General features: G+C 38.4%; 1 protein-coding gene across 4 annotated transcripts in view; it reads right to left on the bottom strand.

The window, feature by feature from the left end:
• TBC1D1 (TBC1 domain family member 1) overlaps positions 1-22193 on the bottom strand; it is a 238182-nt gene that overhangs the window by 125315 nt on the left and 90674 nt on the right. For all 4 annotated transcript variants that reach the window (XM_037829562.1, XM_037829563.1, XM_037829564.1 and 1 more), the window contains 5 exons: positions 14388-14906; positions 10814-10903; positions 8683-8787; positions 7026-7158; positions 479-570 (listed from right to left, as the gene is read on the bottom strand). In XM_037829562.1, the coding sequence (XP_037685490.1) occupies positions 479-570; positions 7026-7158; positions 8683-8787; positions 10814-10903; positions 14388-14906 (939 nt within the window). The remainder of the gene's footprint in view (positions 1-478; positions 571-7025; positions 7159-8682; positions 8788-10813; positions 10904-14387; positions 14907-22193) is intronic.

The raw sequence follows: 22193 nt of genomic DNA, 5'->3' as shown, positions 1-22193 counted from the left end.
GCAAGGACAAGAGTCAGTTTCCAGGTATAAATGCAGAAAGCTGATGAGCATGGGTTTTCTGTTGTTTTAGTTTGATATTTACATGGTAGGGCTGAATGCACTGAAATTGGAGTGGGAAGGGGCTGGCAGAGGTTTCCCACCAAGCAGATGAGCATACATGAACCGGAGCCCATGGTCTGCAGACCATGGCTCTTTCTACTAGATGATTTCCTTTCTGTCATTCTAAAATATTTCTTTCCAAGTTTCAAGGGAGAGAAGTCCACATGGTAGTCAGTCTCACCATGGAAGCCAAGACCTTATCTGAATCTGCAATTCTGACCTGGCCCCTCTACAGGGACTGTTAAAGGTTACACTAAGAGGAACTCAGTTCCATTTCCTTGGAGTTGTGATATACTAGTTTGCTGTTTTTTACAGATAACATTTCACAGGTAAGCTGCCTGCCTTTTCTTTTCTTCTAGAAATTGAAACAGTACTATACCTGAACCTCCTCAAAAATAGTTGCTTGCTCCTGATTAGTTAATGTTGTCAGATGTTTCTGGAGTTCTAGTTTGGTTTTGGAAGTATTCATTCCTATTAAGAGAAAAGAGGAACATGAAAAAGCATTATGTAAACATTAGGAGGTAGAGTTAACACCTTCCGTAAGCACTCCCTATAGGGTCTTACCCACAGGACTTCTTGGCCTTACACTGCATCTCAACTTGCTTCAGGCTTTCTAGGTTGCATGGTGACAATGACTGACATTTTTAAACCAAGCCCTTATATGCAAGGCACTGTATTAAATTTAGGCCTGCATCATTTCATTTAATTCTCAAGACATGCTAATGAAATGGGTTCTATATCCCCATTTTTAAATTAGGGAAATTGAGGTCCCAGAGCTTACACAATTCCCAAAGACCACCAACAGAGTCTAACTTCAGGTTTATGTGCTTCCAAATTACTTTCTTCACCACTACTCTATTTTAAACCGTCTCACACAATGAAAACACAGCCCTTAGAAAATGATAAATTCTCATGAGATATTTTTATGAGAACATGACAACTTCTTATTACAGAAAAATGTAACTATCAGTCAGTTTGAAAGTTGACCAACATTTTTCTCTTACATGTTAGGCTTCCTTCACATAAAATTGATTCATTTGGCTAATGATTTTCCTTTTACAGCCACACGCTTAAGATTCTTCGGACCACTTAATTAACATGACAGAGGGTTTTTGAGAAAACATTATAAAAATAAAGTCATTATGTAAGAATTTTAGCGCCTGCTAAAATCTGGTATTTTAAAAAGTTCCTTCCACATGCAAACATGGTTCAGAGTGTTATGTCTTTTCCTGTTGTCCAGAGATAAATATTACATAAGGTGAGAAGATTAAGAATGAAAGCATTTGCTGACCTGCCTGCCCATGAAACTGCTGATGGTTACTTTTATTCCAGGGGCAGCCCAACCCTCATCGGCCTGCTGCTCCCTTCTCCTTGCCCAAGATGATGAACCGCTGGACCGGAGCTTGGCAAAGGCTCTGAGCTGGAGAACAGTGTCAGGTGTGCCTTATAACAAAGACTGACCAGCAGCATGACCAGAAGGGAGAAAGGGGATGCCTGCTGAGATCAGAGGAGCCAGGGACTCCCAGACGCGGAGCCAGTGACTTGTCTGAGGAAGACAAGTTTGTTGAGGTCCAAAGAAGCAACACTTGTCAAAGGTGGGGAAGCCAATGGGCAGCCAGCTTGCCCCAGAGTCAATACTGCTCCTCGTCACTGCAGCTGACAGTGGCCTCGACACCCACCTAACACAGATGCCTGAGGAGAAAGCTGCTGCCCCTACTCAAACCATGGCAGCTATCTTGTCTTACAGGAAGTGGTTCTTTTTTAACCAAGAAAATCCCGTGAGGCCACCTTATAAACAAGAACCAATATTTCCTAAGAACTGCTAAGCCTCTTTGGCTCAACAATTTACATGTGTTAGCTCTTTTAATCCTCAAGACAATTGTGTGAAGGGGGTACTATTTTTAGTATCCCCAAAGTATAGATGAAGAAACTGAGGCAGCACAAGTCAAGTATTTTGTCCAAGGCCATCAGCTAAATAAGGGACAGAGTGAGAATCTCAGTCCGGGTCTGTCTGCCTCCAGAAACCAACCTTGAGTCCCCTGACCACCTCCCTTTACCAGAGGAGTCAAGTTGCCTCACACACACCCAGGTGACTTCAAAACAAATGTTAATTCAGAGGTGAGTTAAAGTGCAGAAAGTGCAAATGGGTTGTTGTCAATGCAATTCAGTTTCTGTTCTGGAAAGCTGTCAAGCTGTACAAGCCAAGGTAACATTAAAAAAAGGCTTTACTGTATTAACTACTTAAGTGATAAAGTAGTATTTAAATATATGAATAAAATAAATAATCAACAAGTAAAAGTCCTCTCTACTTATGGTGGATGACTGTCACAGTCTAAGCATATTTTTAAAATATTGTATGGTTTTATGAAACATTAATATGTGGGGGGGGGGCTCAAATCCAAGCTCTACGAAGAGTTAAACTAATTATACACTTTTAACAATCTTAGGTGAAATCATGAAATACAGACTGTTCTCTATATTGAGCAGCATCACATGTGCTTTCAGGATGCTGCATTGTTAGGTCTTTCTTGCCCCATCTCAAGAGAGAGGACGGTCCCATCTAGGTCTGAGTGCCTCCCTCTTCACTGCTTGTTTACCCAGAGCCTTCCAGCTTCAGCCACTCAGCAGGTGACTTTTGTAGCAAGGTCCCATGCTGAAGTCACCCACTCAGAGGGCTCCACGTGATGCCAAAAGGGTTTATGGGGAAAAGGAAGCAAGGAGCAAAGAAGAAATAGATAACCGGACTCAACGGAATTTCCAAACTCAATCCCTCCTAGCCAGCATTGCTAGGGAGGCCCCTTCACACTGCTGGGTGCCGAAAAGGCTCTCACTAGAGGGAGCACTAATGAATGGCTTGGCTTTGCCAGAGGAAAACTGACTGTGAGAGCAAGAGAAAAATCTCAGTTCAACATTTTTTTTTTTTTTTAACTTAAGTGAAAATATAATTTATCCTAGTAATTCCTGTTTTAGTTTGCTAATGCTGCCGGAATGCAAAACACCAAAAAGGGATTGGCTTTTATAAAGGGGGTTTATTTGGTTACACAGTTAGTCTTAAGGCCATAAAGTGTCCAAGTTAACACATCAGCAATCGGGTACCTTCACTGGAGGATGGCCAATGGTGTCCGGAAAACCTCTGTTAGCTAGGAAGACACATGGCTGGCATCTGCTCCAAAGTTCCGGTTTCAAAATGGCTTTCTCCCAGGACATTCCTCTCTAGGCTGCAGTTCCTCAAAAACATCACTCTTAGTTGCACTTAGGATATTTGTCCTCTCTTAGCTTCTCTGGAGCAAGAGTCTGCTTTCAACGGCCATCTTCAAAATGTCTCTCATCTGCAGCTCCTGTGCTTTCCAAGTGTCCGTCTTGGCTGTAGCTCCTCTTCAAAGTGTCACTCTCAGCTGCACTGAGTTTCTTCTGTTATGTCAGCTCATTCATATGGCTCCACTGATCAACTTAGACCCACCACGAATGGGCGGAGCAACACCTCCATGGAAATTATCCAATCAGAGTCATCACCCACAGCTGGGTGGGGCACATTCCAAAGAAACACTCAAAGAATTACAATCTAATCAACACTGATAACATCTGCCCACACAAGATTACATCAAAGATAATGGCGTTTGGGGGACATAATACATTCAAACTGGCACAACTCCCAAAACTTTCTAACTTTTGAGAATTAACTAATGATTCTAAACTTTAAGTTAAGCAAAATGCTATATAAAAACTACTCATTAGGAGCTGGGGGAAGGTGCAGAGGTGTTGGACTTCCTCACCTGGACTGGTGTTGATGTCATCACAAACACTGGGACTGGCGGTTTGATGTGCTGAGCCCTTGGTCATGGGACTTGCCCTTATGGGGCTTGTTGCTGTGGAGGAGAGGCTAAACTCGCATATGGTTGTGCCTAAGAGTCTCCCCCTGAGTACCTCTTTGTTGCTCAGATGTGGCCCTCTCTCTCTCTAACTGAGCCACCTTGACGGGTGAATTCACTGCCCTCCCCCCTACATGGGACCCAACTCCCAGGGGTGTAAATCTCCCTGGCAATGCAGGATATGACTCCCAGGGATGAATGCGGACCCAGCATCGTGGGACTGAGAGTATCTTCTTGACCAAAAGGGGGACGCAAAATGAGACAAAACACTTTCAGTGGCTGAGAGATTTCAAATGGAGTAGAGAGGTCACTCTGATGGACTTTCTTATGCGCTATACAGATAACACCTCTTAGGTTTTAATGTATTGGAATAGCTAGAAGTAAATACCTGAAACTACCAAACTCCAACCCAGTAGTCTGGACTCCTGAAGACGATTATATAATAACGTAGATTACAAGCGGTGACAGGGTGATTGTGAAAACCTTGTGGATCACACCCCCTTTATCTAGTGTATGGATGAGTAGAAAAATGGGGATAAAAACTAAATGACAAATAGGGTGGGATGGGGGGATGGTTTGAGTGTTCTTTTTTCACTTTTATTTTTTATTCTTATTCTGATTCTTTCTGATGCAAGGAAAATGTTCAGAAATAGATTGTGGTGATGAACGCATAACTATATGATCATATACTGTGAACAGTTGACTGTATACCATGGATGATTGTATGGTATGCAAATATATTTCAATAAAACTGAATTTAAAAAAAAAAAAAAAAACTACTCACTAGAACCAGCAGTGGTATATAATTCAAACACACAATCGAGTAGAGCCGCACCTTTCACATGTGATCCGTACACAGTGCACTTCAGAGGGGAGCGAGCGGCTAGTATAATCAATATGTGCCGTATATTTACTCTATTTTATAGATTCCAAGTCATAATTTGACTACATCACTGATTAAGAAAATGAGCCCTTTAAGTCTTTCTTTTTGAGGTCATGTCACTGGTCCTCTCCACAGTTAATGGAGTTCTTGGTGAGACCACAACTTCTTGTTACAACTGCTCCTATGGGAGCATACAAGTTTTAATAAACCACTTTTTACACTTACTAGAAATACAGTATAGCCAAAAGCAAGGGTTTAAAACTGTTCAATAAATAATAAGCATCTCCTCTACGAATGCCTCAAACCATATGTCATCTATATTTTTAGAAATGCTTCCCATCACATACCAAAACATACCCTCACCTGACTTCCCATTGTGCTACTATTTAACGGATGCTTTTAAATTAGTGTAGCTTATTGCTTTGATTGGATTTCACAAGGTAAAAAATGAATTAAATGATTAATTCCAAAACTGCAGCAAAAGTCCCTTCACTGACTAAACCTTTCAGCTCCAACTTTCTGAAAACTAAACCAGACCAAAGAAAGATTTATCAAGTGGAACTCTGGAAACATTCTAGTTCCTGCAGATTCTGATCTGCTTTATCATCAAAGCCAACGTCACCGCTGGCTTCTTAAATAAGCTCTTAAGGGATGTTTCTGTCATAGTTTACCTTATCTTGACAACCACTAGGAAAAGGGTTAGTGATTGCCTCAGTTGGGATCTATTTCTAGTTAAAGCAAAACTCTTTCGGTTCCCAGCTATATTTTGTATAATGTCAGCAAACAGTAATAACTAGGAAAACAAACAAAAAAATTAATCATTTTGATTCACTTTAAAGAGCACTGTAATGCCAGCAACTGAACACTCTCAAACCTTAAGACAGCTGTTAATTTATCACATTTAAAAAGGAAAATCAAATCTAAATAGCAATAACGTTTTTCTTTACATAATTATAGTTTATATTAAGTATCCCAGATATACAGAAAATTATCAAATCTTTGTTTTCTCTTTACAATAACATGGGTTTAGGTCATGTGACTCCCCCTAAAACTATCTAAAAAAAGGTTTTAGAAATCCTCTCATAACTGGAACAAGATGCAAAACCAAGAAAAAAGAGGTATAAAACTCTTCATCTCCTAGATTCCCTCTGATGCACATCACTGCCCACTTTCACCCTAACCCCTGTTTTGTCTTTTTTCCCTCTGCCCATCCCTGCAGTCACAGAGATTTCTCTCCTCCTACCTGAGGCAAATCCCTCCAGAGAGACCACTGCTACTCCACTCCAATGGTCGGGCCCACTGGGCTGTGAATTTGCTCAAACATATCCAGTTCTAAAAAGTCTGCTGGAGCCTTCCCCAGCATGGCTTCTCTTGGAAAGACTGGTTCGATGGGCAGTATATCTAGGGTTTTACCAGCAGGGGCTAAATCCTGAGTTCATCACAGACTGGTTTATTCCTCAACTTCTCTAATTCTCAGTTTACTTATTCATAGAAGGTGCAAAAAAAAAAAAAAAAAAAAAAGCCCCTTTTCCTCCCAGAAATGTGGGGAGGATTAAATGGACAATACATATTAAATAAAGCACTTAGCACAGTGCTTGGAACATTTTAAGGATCCAATAAATATTAGCAACAAATAACACACTTTATTGTGGTTTATTCCTAAACCATATTTCCAGACACCATCAACAATACTCTCAGTCACCACTTCTTTTATTCCTTTCCATTTGCTCAACTGCAACGTGTCTTCTGCACTCTCCACTCCATTAAAACGGTCCTGGCACTTTGGGTTTCTCAATTAGAAGGTCATGGGAAATTCGTCAACTCTTCTCTGACTAGATCTCTCTACAGAGGCCAATATTATTGACCATTCTCACAACCATGAGAAAGGCTATGCAACTAGTTTTGGAACTTCTGTTTCCCTAATTCCTCTTCAACCCTCAGAGTATGTTGGTGGGGAGATAGTAGAAGGGGTATGGATTTTCATCTTTGTATCTCAGCATGTAGCACAATGTCTGATGTACAAAAGACATCCACTGCCTCCTGTAAATGCCTGTAGCTAACATGCTATGCAGCCTGTGCCATGCAGAACATTTCAACAAATGCCTACCATCTAGGGTTTTCTCATGACCTTTAATTCCCAATGTTTTAAAGCTGGAAAGGGGTCCATGACTCACCCTCTATCCTTTCACAGAGCTTGTGCATGTACTGCACAGGACATCCCTCGCACAGCTGGGCTGGCACTTTAGAAGTCTGCTGCACAGCTGCCACTGTGAAGGCCTGCTTCAGGGTCATCATAATTTCATCGACCTAATCAAAGAGAAGAGAAACTGTAGCCAGCAAAAAGATTTAAAATTAGCTAGCCTAAAAAACTAAAACTCAGCTGAGCTGACAGCAAACCCTCTTCTAGGTATATACTCCAGAGAACTGAAAGCAGCCTCCAAGAGTTATTCGCACACCTATGTTCACAGCAGCATTATGCACAATAGCCAAAAAGTGGAAGCAACCCAAATGTCCATTAGCAGATGAATGGACAAACAAAATGTTGTGTATACACACAATGGAATATTACTTAGGTGTAAAAAGAAAGCCTGATGCATGCCACTACATGGATGAACCTTGAAGACATCATGTTGAGTGACATAAGACACAAAGGGACAGATACTGCATGATTCAACTTATATGAAATAGCTAGAATATGTAAATCTATTAAGACAGAAAATAGAATACAGATGGAGGTGGGGTGATAGGGAGTTAATGCATAATGGGTGTAGGGTTTCTGTGTGGGAAAGTTCTGGTAATGGATGGTGGTGAAGGCAGTGCAACATTGTGAATGTCATTAATCCCACTGAATGCTGTCCTTGAGAGTGGTTGAGATGAGAAAGTTCATGTTACATATATATTTCCACAACTAAAAAGAGCAACTATAGAGACAATGACAATTAAATGCAATACATAATCCTGAAATGGATCTAATAATAGAGGAGAAAAGGCCCAAAAGGACATTATTGGGACATATGGAAAAATGGGAATAAAGACAAAGCTTTATATAAAGGTTAAGTTTCTCAAACTTGATAATTGTACTTAAGGTGGTTACATATGTGGATATCCTTGTTTTTAGGAAATGTGTGCATGGAGGTATTATGTACTCAAGTAGAATGATTTATACAATCTATTCTTAACATAAGTTTAGAAAACTGATATAATGATACAGTAAATGTAGCAGAACATTAAAACTGGTGGATCTGGGTATTTCGGGGGGTAAGGGGGTGGTTGATGTTGGAGTTATCTGTATGGGCTTTATATTACTTTTGCAACTCTCCTATGAATTTGAAATTATTTCAAATTAAAACACTTTTTGAAAAGTTAGCTAGGCTGAGATTTGACACTGTGGAAAGAACTAAGATTTTAAGATTTGTCTGAATTACTAATCACAAATTGTCAGATGATAACCACAGTAACTGCCAGATTGAAGTATGAGAAATACTACCTGAATACTTAAATCTTTTAAAGGAGATTATGTAAAAAATTAAAAATACAAATTAATTGAGTGAAAAATCAAACTCCTCTTATCAAAAGTTCAAGACAGCATATTAAAATGCTAAACTGGAGGGTAAAAGTGGACAGATTCTCCTGAAATAATGAAAATTGAAAATGGGCACCCAAATATGCCTCAGACGTGTACTAACTAGTTATTTAAACAGTCATGAATGAATGAATGAAGTTGAACAGTAGTATGTCAATAAGGCTACACAGCTTTACTAAGGGAAAAAAAGTCAGTGAATCTGAAATTCCTTGTAAATAGAAGACAAGGAATTATTAATCCTCTCTTACCAGAGCTTCATTTGTGCACTGAAACACATAACATACGAAATGAAAGCCTCCAATTCCCGAAGACTCTCGGCAGATAAACCCAAAATGGTCCACATGTCTAATGCCCTGTTGAAGGCAAGCAAAAAAGAGAACGTAATGTTGAGTTGTGTCCAAAAGAGGCACAATATCCAGAAATGCAATTTAAGATTTACACAGCACAATTTTAAAAAGCACTAAAAAAATTACTTTTCTCTCAAATATTTCAAAATAAAAAGCAACTCACAGCATCATCTCTCAACTATGATGAAGAGTAACATCATTCTCAAAAATGCTACGTTGATAACTCGGTAAAATTCTTTCATCAGTTATAACAAAGGTACTATACCAAAGCTAAGGGTCAATAATAGGGGGGTATAAGAGGTACAAGATTTTTTTTTTCCTGGAGCAATGAGAATGTTCTCAAGTTGATTGTGGTGGTGAATGCACAACTCGGTCATTATACTGAGAGCCACTGATGGTGCACTTTAAAGGGATTATATGCAGTGTGAATAAAACTGGTAAAAAAAAAAAAATGCTACTTTGAGTACACCCACAACAACAGCAGAAGACTGGAAAACAAGTTTTAACACTCATTCTAGTACTAAAAGGAAGTGGAGAAAAACTGACACAGAAAAATTAGAACTTCTGTTAGATATTAAAGAATTAGAACAACTTGCAGAATCAAAGGCAGAACCAGAGATCAATGAAGAAACACAACCATACACACATACATGCACCTGTATGCACACACACACAAAGGCACTGCACACTTGTGCACACACTTGCATGTACACCCAGACTCAAAGATTGAAAAAAAATTTTTTAAGTATATTTGTACTCTTAAAATAAATGATAAATACTAAAGTATACCAGTATAAAGAACAAGTCAAAGATGATACACACGCAGAGTAGAGGAGATTTTAAACATGACATATTAAGTTCAAGGATCTCTCATAGTTTTCTAAGGGCTCTTTTCAGTAAATGTTATTATGTAAACCTAGTTCAAAAACATCACCTAACAGAGGCACCTTGGAAAAGATGAATATTAATTTGTCAGTGCCCTCTGAAAGCATCAACATGCAGATATATGAGTGCTGAGAGCTTGAAGTTCAGGCAATCATGCAAACTGCACGCTTTAGGAAATAATAAAGCTATTACGTGGGAAAAGCAAACATTTAACACTAATATTTATATTAGCAGTAAATGAAGAAGAAGTTCTGTTCATAAGCTCACTCTCAAATATTTTTCAGTAAATGAGTAGCCACTGCCATATGCTGGCATATCAATTAATGTTTCCAAAAGCAAATTAAGGCTATGCTAGAGGTTACTATTTAGAGGAATATGAATTAGAAAATGATATTCTTTGTAAATGGTTCCCTATTTGATATATGAAGGAGCATTCCTATTTTCATATTTTGCAAAAGAAAAGTTTCCTTTTGAATACTTCAGTAGATCATGTCATAAATTAGAAAACACTGAGATTTTCATATCTTATTAATTATAGAAATGAGAAGTTAGATTTAAAAAAAAAAAAATAATAACTTCAAGTGATCTCATTATTTGGTAGGAAGGTCCTGAGTAAAAGTTGCATGTCTCATTGTAATTGGCAGATTCCTCCAAAGTCTCTATAAAACCCGTCTTGGAGATTATCAAGAAAGAAATTTTCAAGTAGATACACTAATCTGAATAAAATGTTCTCTAAGATAAGCACTGTGTGCTATATTTTAAGGGAGAAAAAAATGATGGTTGGTACCAAAAAGTTATGAATTTCTATAAAGCAGAAATATCTATTTTTAAAAAGAGGAGTATTTGTGTGTACATGTAAATCTGTAACACACACACATACATTGAAACCATGACTGTGTAACATCACTATCAATAATTGCAAAAAAAGAGATCTGTTTTCTCCAGAACATTACTGTCACTGAGAGCAAAATTTTTTATTTCAAAATTATATTTGTAATTTACCTTAATATAGCAAGGCAAAAGAAAAAGAAATGCAAGATCACAAACCAAATAATTAGAAAACATACACCTTGTTGTACTACAGATTTGTTTTTTAAATCATTAAAAAATTCAATTGCAATTGAACCAATAACCCATTTCAATTTACCTGAGAGCAAAACGATATCTCCTTAAAATTTTTCTCAAATGCTATTTTTTTGGTGTCAGGACTGATGAGGTAAACTTCAGACTGGCCAATCTTAAAAAACAAACAAAAAAAGAAACTAGGTTTTCATGAAAATTGAATTCAAATTTATTATACACACATTCTTATTTCAAGATTTAAGAAAATAAAGAATAAAAAAAGCAAGTTCCCATGAAATTCTGATTATATCATTGTAGGAAATCATTTCAAATGTTATAATGTATCCTAAAGATTTCATAGGATGTAACACAGGATAATTATCAGTACATTCACCTCCATATGTCTACAGTCTTCTTTGAGGGGAAAGGACCAAATATTCCAAAAGTAGACAAAGGTTTAGATCTAACACCCCCTTTATAAGGAAATGTTTCACCATGCGTGAATCTTACAGAAAACTGAAGTTTCCCTTTTAAAACTTCCAAAACATTTTCAAATGATTAATTCTTTCTGCAAAGTCATTTAAAATTATTGTTAAAATAATCTACCATTTGTTAAGTACATACTTGGTGTTAGGAATTTACAGACATTATTTACCTGACCTTTTAAAGTTAGAGCATTGGCATAGATTAACATAGTCTCATTGACTTGGGTTATCATAACAGACATCCATTATAGTAGAGTATTGTGCTGTAATGCCTGTATTAATTAATGAATTGTGTGCATGCTCTTTAGCTGCCTCCCTGGCTCCATGCCTCCAGATCACTAAGCTTCTTACGTGTGTTTTCCCACAGTTTTAGTTTCTCCTCAGGATCACATCCTAACACTGTCACTAACTCACAGTTCCATTCCCTCCTCTAAACTCTTTACATTTTGACGTGGAACAGAAATCAGATATCCAAGTTTGTTGGAAACTGTGGTATAAGTAGGGAAATTTATACTGTGAATGTGGGGTCAAGAAATGTGCATTCTATCTGGGTCATGGACTTTGTAATGAAAATCATTTTTTCTCACTTATTATTTCTGAACTATATTCCAGTCAGTTGACATTGACAGGTGGACAGCTGTTTGCCTTTATCCTTCCCTGGAAACCAAGTATGATTAAAAAACTAATTCATTTTTAATATGCAACATCTTTCTGAATTAGACTAGACCATGTGTCTCTCTACAGGAGGAACCAACTAGCTCATTACAGAGAAAAGATGCAAATGTGTATAAACAATGAATGAATCTCTACTTTGGATATGTTGAGTCCCTTTAGAAGTAAACGTCTTTACCTACACAATGAAGATAATCGTTACTTATTTTTAAAAACAGCTTTTGAAAATCTGACAGCTGAGAATCTCTAAAGCATAATTACTTGGTTGTGGCTGGGTATAAACAGCAAATCAGAATTTCAAGTTGGGTGGGACGCTGGAGATCGCTCTCATTTCCTGTCACATCTAATCAATCAATGTGTCCCATCAACTAGACCTCTTGAGTATCTGTCCACTTCTCTCCATCCCACTACCTTCACTTTCCAAGCTGCCACCATCTCTCACAGGCACTATTGCAATGGACCCTTAACTCTTCTCCCCAACCTATTCTTGCCTTTCTCAAAGTTTACCTTTTTCTGGTAGCCAAAGACATTTCATAACAATCTGTTAAGTTTTAAGCCCTTCAGTGACTTTACATTGCTTTTGAGATAAAAACCCAAATCCTGAACATGACCCAAGGCTCATGGCTAATGAAGCCCCTGCCTCCCTTACTGGGCCCATTCTCTCCCCACCTTCCCTCCTTGCCCTTGGTGCACAGTCATCTGGCCTTCTTTCTCATTCAACAAGTATCCACTGAAAACCTGTCTTGTGCTTAGGCTGTGTTCTAGGCACTGGTGATGATGGCAGTGAACAGACATAAAAATCCAGGTCCTCATGGAGCTTACCTTCTTGGGGGCATGTAAGACATAAAATATTTAACTCATCTGATTTATAATCATGTCAGATGCTGAGACATGATGTGGATAAAAATAAAGCAAAGCAGTGGAGTAGGATGGGAGGTTGCTGTTAGCCTCACTGATAAGATGATTTCTCTACGTCAAGTACACATTGCAGCAGAGACTGAAAGAAGCGAGGAACCAAGACTCATGAAAATCTGGAAGGAAGCATGCCAGCCAAAGGAAACAGCAAGTGCAAAGACTTTGGGGGTTGTCCCAATACCAAGCTCCATTACTCTCCTAGGGGCTTCTCACCTGCTGTTCTCCACACCCAGGATACACAAGGTAGTCAGACCCAACCCTCTGTTCAGTGAAACTCACTTCCATAACAGCCTTCCCTCATTCCCTAAAATTCTCTCTCTCAGTATCCTCTGCTTCTTCTTTGCAGCATTGATCACAGCTGTAATTAGATCATTACTTGTGCAACCAGTTGTCTGACATCTGTCTCCCTTACTGAGCTCTAAATTCCACATATGCAGAGACCATGCCTGACTTGTTCACTGCTGTATTTCTAGCCTACAGCCTAGGACTTTGTAAACAGCAGTCACTCAATAAATGCTTGCTAAATGAGTGTACTGAACAGCTTTCCCAGTGATACGAAAAGAATTTTTGTTAAAATATAGCTCACAGATCAAAACACAAGCCTGACTGCCAATGTGTACTAGGCCAACAATGAAGAGGGGAAGAAATAAATCAGCCCTCTCGACCCTCTGACACACCATCTTGACATGAAGCCACACAGCATTAACCTCAGGGGCCAACTTCCTCACTGCATGACCATCTCACTGTGCTGAGTTAGGCACAAAAACAAGACATTACATTTAAGATAAATTTGCTGTCTATAGAATGTGAAGGCAAAAAAGCAGCAGAGAAGGGGACCAAGAAAAACTAGTTCCCTGCCCCGTCAGAGACCGGTTCACTTCTGGGTTAGCTCTCAGTTCTGTGAGATCAGCCCCAGTGGCTCTCAGGGAGGGCAAAAGCCACCCAGAAGATCCCCAGTTCTGCATGGAACCCAGGAACCCCAACTCCTAGGGGGGGTTCCTCTGTCCACTCCTTTTCTGGCATTTGGCTCACTGTCAGTTTACCAATTTTTCTTTTTCAAGAAAAAAGTGAGTAAGCAGTTGCCCAAATAAATATTTCGGTTTGAGTATAAATTTCAAATACCATGTTAACTGCAAAGCCAATTTTCCCAATTAACAAAGAGTAAAGGTTTTAAAAATTAATGAAAATAGTAAAGAGGGCAATTTCCAACTAAAAGATTCTGTTGAAAACTATTACTTGAAATGAACATACATTTTTAAAAACCCTTTTCTTTTTTGGCCTCTTTCATGTATTTTAACTGTTCTTTCCAAATGGAAGGTGTCTTTACAATCAGGGGAGAAAAAACAATATACCAATTATACAATGATATAAGATGCATTCTATTTATGATTCCCCTGATGATTTTAAAGGCTTATGACTGAAAGAAGGATTTTATCCTGAGAAAAGAAATATTCAATATAAAGATAGATGGATCCACACAAAACTGCCAAAAACAATTTACTAAGCATCTTCACTCAATAAAGCATATTTTCTTTTGAACATTTGTATCTGAGACTGAGGACAAGCACAAGGCTACTATTATTTTACCGTGAAGAGCATAGTTCGATTTTCCTCAATATCGGTCGGCTGCACAATATTGTGTCCACTAATAAGGTGGTTTGCAATGTCATGTTCCTCAAAAGAGCTGAATAAACTACTAGTTCTAAGGATCCCATCATGAAATTCCTTCTTAAAGGCCATTGAACGAAGTCCAGGCTGGGAGAGGGACTTCCGCATAGGCCTCTGGGCCTGCTCCTCATTGCCCACCGTATGGAATACAGATCGGAATTTATCCGTTAAGGAAAATCCTCCCACAGTATTTGTGGTCTCAGAATTCTGAGACAGCAAGTCAAATTCTGCTTTCCTGCTGCAACTGATGTGATTGAACTTCTCGATGCATTCATCTATCAGTGCTGGCGGGGCCTTCTTGTGAGCTACCGTCACTCGGCCACAAAAGAGCACCTCAAACTTCTTGGCGAATGTGTCGTCAAACTCAGATGGGCAATGGAGCTCCTCTTGGCGGGCAATCTTCCCAGCCTGTCTAATGGAGCTGATGATCTCAGGCACCTAGCGGGAAAGAAAGGCATGTTACTTGGAGCATGAAGTGGTTGGTATTCACAAACAGCACATACCTGGAATGAATACACAAACAGCAAGTACCAAGCTCTTTCATACACTCCACTATATATTCCAATGTGTGGTAGTGAAGGAAGGACCCCAGGGAGAGTCAGGGACTGTGGCTGCCCTCCCAAGGCAGAGGAAGAGACAGGAAAGACGCTCTCTTAAGCACCTGTTATGTGCCAGAAGTTTACATACCCACAACACCCTTCAAGGTCAAGTAACTAGCACAAAGATACACAGTTCAGTGGTAGCAGACATAGGCTTCAAACCCAGGTTGGTCACACTCCAAAGCCAAAGGTCTTCTCTGGAGAAGCCATCACCTCCCAAAGAGATTTCTCCAGTGTGGCTCACCAAAACATGCAATTACTCTAGATTTCATGGCAGTGTACCTTAGAAAATCTCCCACAATAAATGATGAGATGAGGATGACAAGCAAATACTCCAAAAGAAATTTTCTTATAAAATAACTTTTCAAGTTATAACATCATTATTTTCTTCAATGACAACTGACAGTTTATTACTGGGCCCAATATTTACTGATAGCTGAACAGCATGACTAAAAAGCTAGGAGATTCTAATTGAGGACTAAAGAACCCATTACTAGTGTCATTATCACAGTAATACACTGAAGCTTCTCACATGGAGCCTACAAACCCTTTGATTTCTAATGTAAAATCACCACCAAGAGAATGTACAAAAGGGTCTCATCTGCTTTGGTGTCATCCCTACTGCTATATCCTCTCATCATTAACTTCTGACCAAATCCTTCAAAGAAGCAGCAGTCACAAAGATTAATCCACAACTGCAATTAATAAATAATAATTTAGATGATGTACAGCCACAACACTAAATTTAATACACATGTCCAGTGAAAACAAGACAGACATGAATTTAATCTTCAAAAGGAAGAATATACCTAGTTTTTATTATAACCTAACACCAAAACTAATTTTTCTCTTTTTTCTAGTAAGGAAAATTCAATTTAAGGCCCAATAACCAGACTTTTTAACATTATATAGAAGGCTTTTTAACAATAGTATAGAGAAAAAAACCTAAAGCCCGTTTCAATTCAGGTCAAAGGTCAACCTATACTATAAAGGAAGGTGATTCCAGTAGATTTTAAAAGTATGCTTACATTCTATAATCCCAAAAGATCCAATAATTCAAAAATTTTTTCTCTTTGTGACTGCATACCAAGCACACCTTAAAGACAATCTCTGTAGAGATCATGATATATCCTTTATTGTATTTCAAACACCGTTTATTGTACAAAGAGTCAAAATATCTTTAGGGATATTTAATATTTAAAAGGTGATTCCTGAAGCATGGTAAGACGTAAACAATACTAAATACGCCAAAATTGCAACACATAACAAGGGTCTATTTATAAAGAGGATTTGCTTGTAATGCAGCTCACTCTTACGCTGCAAAATAGTTATGCAATATGTTGGTGGCCTAAAAATTGTTAATATAAAAAGAAGACAAGACAGAGAGAAGAGAGAGTAGGAATTCTAGGTTCCATTCCTTTACTAATGATTCATCCAAGACCTTGGCAAAACCTGCCCTAATTTCCCTCTGGGGAAAAAAAATGCCTATAAGATTTTTCAGGTAAAAGTTATTTCTGTGATGTAAAGAATAACGATTTTTTAAAAGAAAATTAAGAAATTTATGCAAGTAAAGAGCCATGCCACTTTTCTAGTAAGTGAGTGAGATTATTTTATCAGGAGTTATGTGAATCTTTCCAATTATTAACCTACTATCTGAATAAAAAATTCAAAGGTTATTCAGTCCTTCGAGGCTTGTTAAGGTATCTGTCATTTCTATATGCTGTATCTCCCACTGTACATGAAGTCAGTAAGGGTATCTTTCATTACATATTAAAGGGGACAGAAAATGTGTGAAGTTGCATGAATTTATAGTGACTCAATAGTATATGACACAAGAAAATATAAGACACAAAATGGAGCACATGATTATTCCCTCACTTTATAGAGTCAGGAGAAACCAGAGTATTTCCTACACAGGACAGGGTTGAGGCTGCTGTTGTTTTTCCACCAATCTCTCCTATACTTTAACCAGAATCTAAAAGAGACATGCTTTAATCAAAGACCAAAGCCTCTTCTCCTTGCTCTGGTGAGTTTTATTATTCTACGGGAATTCAGATCAAGGGTTACCATTTTTAGACTAAGGTGTGTCTCACCACCCAGAAGCACTAAGAAGTTGTGTAATATGGGTATAAAGGAGAGAACTGGTTGTTTTTGTTTTTGTTTTTCTAAAGGCACTGGGATCCCAACTAGGAGAATATAACAATTGCAGGATATTTGAAGGGAAATGGCCTATTGCCAAATATAGTTTCATCAACAGTAAGTGGCAAATAGTTAAAAACCTAATGCATTTTAATATTACTGTGCAAGGAGACTAAATAAAAAGCAGGTTCCATCTGTGTGTAAGTTTATAAAACTTTATTGATAAGTTTAGTTCCTTTTATTAGAACTGACCTGGGCCACTGTTTTCTGAAAAATGAAAGTGTAATGTTCCCCTGTGATGAAATCCTGAATTCTGATTGGATTTCATTCCCCATTCTTTATCACTCTGTCCAGGACACATCTAAAGGGTTACTTTTTACATGAGGAAATTGGGTCATTGACTTCATTTTATTTCCAAACTTTTTCTGGGTATCTACTAAATGCCAGGAGCTAGGGATTCAGAAGTGTAAGATGAAAGCAAGTGCATCCCTGGCTGGGGAGGGAGGAGCACGAAGAAGGTTAAATCATTTACTAAGAAGTTAGAATCATTTACAGTTATCAAGATGGGGTAGGCTGGGAGCCCGAACTAAGAGCCAAGCAGAGAAAATCAAGAGAAAGGCTGAATAAAAGATTCAGGAAGACAGACTCCCCAGGACAAGCGGATTCCCTGGATGGGACACTGAGGGCACTGGGAGACGACATGATGGCTCCCAGATGGCTTAGGCTTCTGTGTGGATGGCTGCACTGTTAGCCCAAACAGAGAAATCAGAAGGAGGGACAGGATGGGGACTATGTTACAGTGAGCTACAATGAGCTCTGCTTCTGTACATGTTGAGTGAGAAAGACCAGGAAGAAACTGAGAGCAAAGGCATCTAGCCGGGAGTTGGACAAATGGGCCTGCGTGTCAAGAACAGAGATGTCGGTTGGGACACAGCAACAGCTTATATTATGCAGGAAGTGATGGAAGCCTTGGGAACAGATTACCCAGGGCAAGTGGGAAAAGCTGAAGTGAAGGAACCGGGCAAACACAGGACCTGAGGATGCGACAACAATTCAGATATAAAGAAACTGAAAATATCAAGTAGAGAAGTACGAAGGAATCAAGGGAACGAAGAGGTCACAGAAGCCAGGGGAAGGGAGAACTCCATCTTCAAGAAGGGAAGAGCAGGTGACTGAGATGAAGCATCCCCTGGATTTGGCAGCTTATACAGATACGCAAAAAGTTAATAAAAAGTAAATAAAAAGGGGGGATGCCAACATCAACCTCCCAAAATAAACTTAACTTAAACGTTCAGTAAAGTGACGATTTAGACATTAAGAACAGATACTTCAAGTTACGATATTTATTGCAAATACACAGACCCTTTAGGGCAAACAGAGTGAGCCCAGTGGATTTTATTCCCACAGATAAGATCTGGATGCTTTTAACAAAAATCTTTTTTTCAGTTTAGTCATGGCAATATCTACGTCACTTCTCTTTGCAGATAAGTAGCTAAAGTAAATCAAAACTAACTACAGCAAACACAGGAATCTGAAAGATATTTTATGGAGATAAATTTAACAAGAGTTTGGGTTGAGTTTTATTCCGTTTACATCGGAAAGCACAACAAAAACATTAACTAACTTCAAAATAATCACTAATAATTAACACAGATCTCATTTTGATATATAAAAATTTACTAAACTGTTGTTCTGTTTACCTTTTTGAGTTTATACTAAAACTCAATTTCGAAAGTAAACCTGTACTTTGCTTAGACCTGAAACAAGTTTCTTTAGAATTCACATACTGACAGATGCAAAGCATAGTATGAAGTTTGTGGAGCAGGTTTAAATGAATATTGCTTTATAAGTGGCAGGAAAATGATACTCCAAGAGAATTAGAAATATTCAGTTCTGTTAATAAAATTCTTATTTAAACATTTGGGTCAACTTTCTTTTTAAGGATTTAGGGATTTAAAAGGATTATAAACACAATGCAAGTGTAATTTTATTCATAAGGACTTAGGAAAGAGTTCCTGAAACACGATATTTAGGATGAAAAGTCATTATACTTTTGTTTTTCTGCCAACTAGGAACAAATATATAAGTGAATCTAAAGAAGCCTACCATATGTATTTAAATTCTAGCATTTTTTCCTTGGTATATAATATTAAACAATGTAGAGGTACAAAACTAGACATACTATGCTTTGTCCCTTGGGTGAAATGTTTTCTCAATGCAAGGAGTTAAAACAAATGCTTAAAACAGAAAATAATCTAATCAGTATAATTACTTCAAAAAGGAATAGACTTATTTTGGTGTTGTTGGTAATAAGTGGTTATTTGTATTTGTCTTGAACAAAGTAAATTAAAAAAAAAATAAATTAAATCAAGTATGTCCTCACTATTTACATAACTTGAATTTCATACAAAATACTTAAGAAAATATCTGAAGGGGGATTATGGGAAGATGGTGGAACGGAGAGCTCCAGGATTCAGTCCTTCTACCAGAATAACTATTAAATAGGTAGGAACTGTCTGAAACAACTATTTTGAAACTCCGGAGGCCAGAAGAACACTACAGCATCCAGGGAAGACTGTGAGGAAATGGCTGATAAATCACAGTAAAGAACCGTAAATTGCTGTCTCCACCCACAGCTACCAGCACCCATCCCTCACTCTCGTGGCAGGGTGCTGTGGGGTCCAGCCCTTGGCTATCTCACTAGTGACAAAAGGGGCCGTAAAAATCCTCTTCCCCAAAACCAGGGGTGGACACAGCTGATTACTGATCACAGCTTTTGATTAATGACTTTGGATCACAGACAACCCGGCTCTGAGGGCAGCACAGTTTCAACCTACCATGAACAAGGGCAGCATGGTAGAGACTTAAGAGCACTGTGCTTCCTCATGGCTGTGGGGGACAGTTAGCTGAAGGACTGCATCTGCTGGACAGGCCAAGACAGCTCAGCTTTGGGAAGCCATGCAAGAAGTTTTGGCATCCTTCCTGATTCCCTCCTCAGGGCACTGTGGAGCCGGTCAAGCCCCCTTGTGACTCCCTGGCCCTGTTTTGTCTGGGGAGAGACTGATTTAGGAAAGTCCTCTCTGGCGTACCCCTGATCCCAGAATTTGCCTTCCATGCAAAAGCAACTTGAGAAAACAAAAGGAGGGTAAGGAACTATAGAGGCAGAAAGTCTGGGGCAAAGGCCCGCCAGCTTCAAATACCCAGGAGAGGGAGGTCTGTCTCCTGGGAAGCAGAGGGAACAATCAAATTCCTATAAACAGGGAACTCCAAGACATCTAACAAGTAAAAGTCCAGGACAAGACAGAGGCCCAGAAAGACAGGGAAAGCCCTTGCACACTGCATTCACTTTAGGCAGACCTTCCTGATAGGAGCGCTGAAACTCAAGAAAATCTCTGTATTCTCATCAGCTCGATACAAAACCAAGAAACAGATTTCTCGGGGAATAAATCCCAGAGTTAATATTTTAAAATATTAAAATTTACAATGTGCAACAAGAGTACAAGGCAAACAAAGAAACAGGAAATGATGGCCCATCCAGAGGAAGAAGATAAAAATCCAGAAAACACCAACAAAGAAGACCAGAATGTGGACATACAGAACAAAGCTTCTAAGAAACGCTCTTAAAAATGCTCCAGAAGATGAATGAAAATATAAAGAAAGAACTAAAGGCTATCAGGAAAACAATGAATGAGGAGTATGTCAATCTTAGTAAACAGACAGAAATATTAAAAAGGAACCAAACAGAACTACTGGAGTTGAAGACAACAATAATTGAAGTGAAAAATGCCCAGGATGGTTTTGAGAGCAGTCTGGAGCTGGCAGAAGAAAGAATCAATGAACTCAAAGACAAGAAATTTGAAATGAGTCAGCCTAAGAAGCAGAATGAAAATAGAATAATAAAAAGCAAAATTAGCCTAAGATACCTCTAGCATACCATCAAGCGTACCAATATATACATTATTGGAGTCCCAGAAAGAAAAGAGAGAAGGGGACACAAGGAATATTCTAAGAATAGTGACAGAGAACTTCCCAAACACAGCAAAAGATGTGAATATGCACATCCAAGAAGCCCAGAGAAATCTAAACAGGATAAACATGAGAAAAAATACACCCAGACATATATTAATCACATTCTTGAATGCAGAGGGCAAGGGGAAAGTTCTGAAAGTCTCAAGAGAAAAGCAATGTGTTACGTACACGGGAGCTCCAATTAGCTTAAGTGCCAATTTCTCATCAACATGGAGGTAAGAAGGCAGTGGGGTGAAATAGTTAAGTGCTAAAAGAAAACAACTGCCAGCCAAGAACTTTATGTACGTTGAGACTTTCTTTCAAAAATGAGGGAGAGATTAAGACATTCCCAGATAAACAAAAGCTGAGGCAGCTCATCACAATTAGACCTGCCCTACAAGCAATGCTGAAGACAGTTCTTCAGACTGAAAGGACACCAGACAGTAGCTGAAAGCAGCATAAAAAAATAAAGACCTGTGGTAAAGGCAACCATTTGGATACATATAAATGCCAGTTTTATTGTAGTGTATTGTTTGGTATGTAACTCCATTTCTTACTTCCTACACATGCTAAAATGCAAATGCATAAAAACCAATGATAAATTTATGGTTTTGAATACACAGTGTATAAGGAAGTATATAAGCAGTAACAAGTAAAAAAAAAAAAAAAAGTGTGGGGGGACAGAAGGGCCTAGGAATGTATGTTATTGTTGTTTTTAAACCAAATATGATTGTTAAATTTTAACCCCACGGTAACAAGGAAAATAGATGAAAAATATATCCAGATAGAAATGAGAGGGCACTCAATATGATACAACACAAAAAATTGTGAATCCTGTATTTTATGCATGATTATGATTTTATGCATGATTGTTTTGTAAACCCACAACTTCTTTAATAAAGAGACAAAATGGAAGAAGAAAAAAAGAAAACATCTTCTTACTAGAACTCGGAAATAAAAGTACTTAAAGAGAAAAAAA

Source organism: Choloepus didactylus, chromosome 3 (genome assembly GCF_015220235.1).
Source record: "Choloepus didactylus isolate mChoDid1 chromosome 3, mChoDid1.pri, whole genome shotgun sequence".
NCBI classification, from domain to species: Eukaryota; Metazoa; Chordata; class Mammalia; order Pilosa; family Megalonychidae; genus Choloepus; species Choloepus didactylus.
This window is presented reverse-complemented; position numbering and strand designations above follow the sequence as displayed.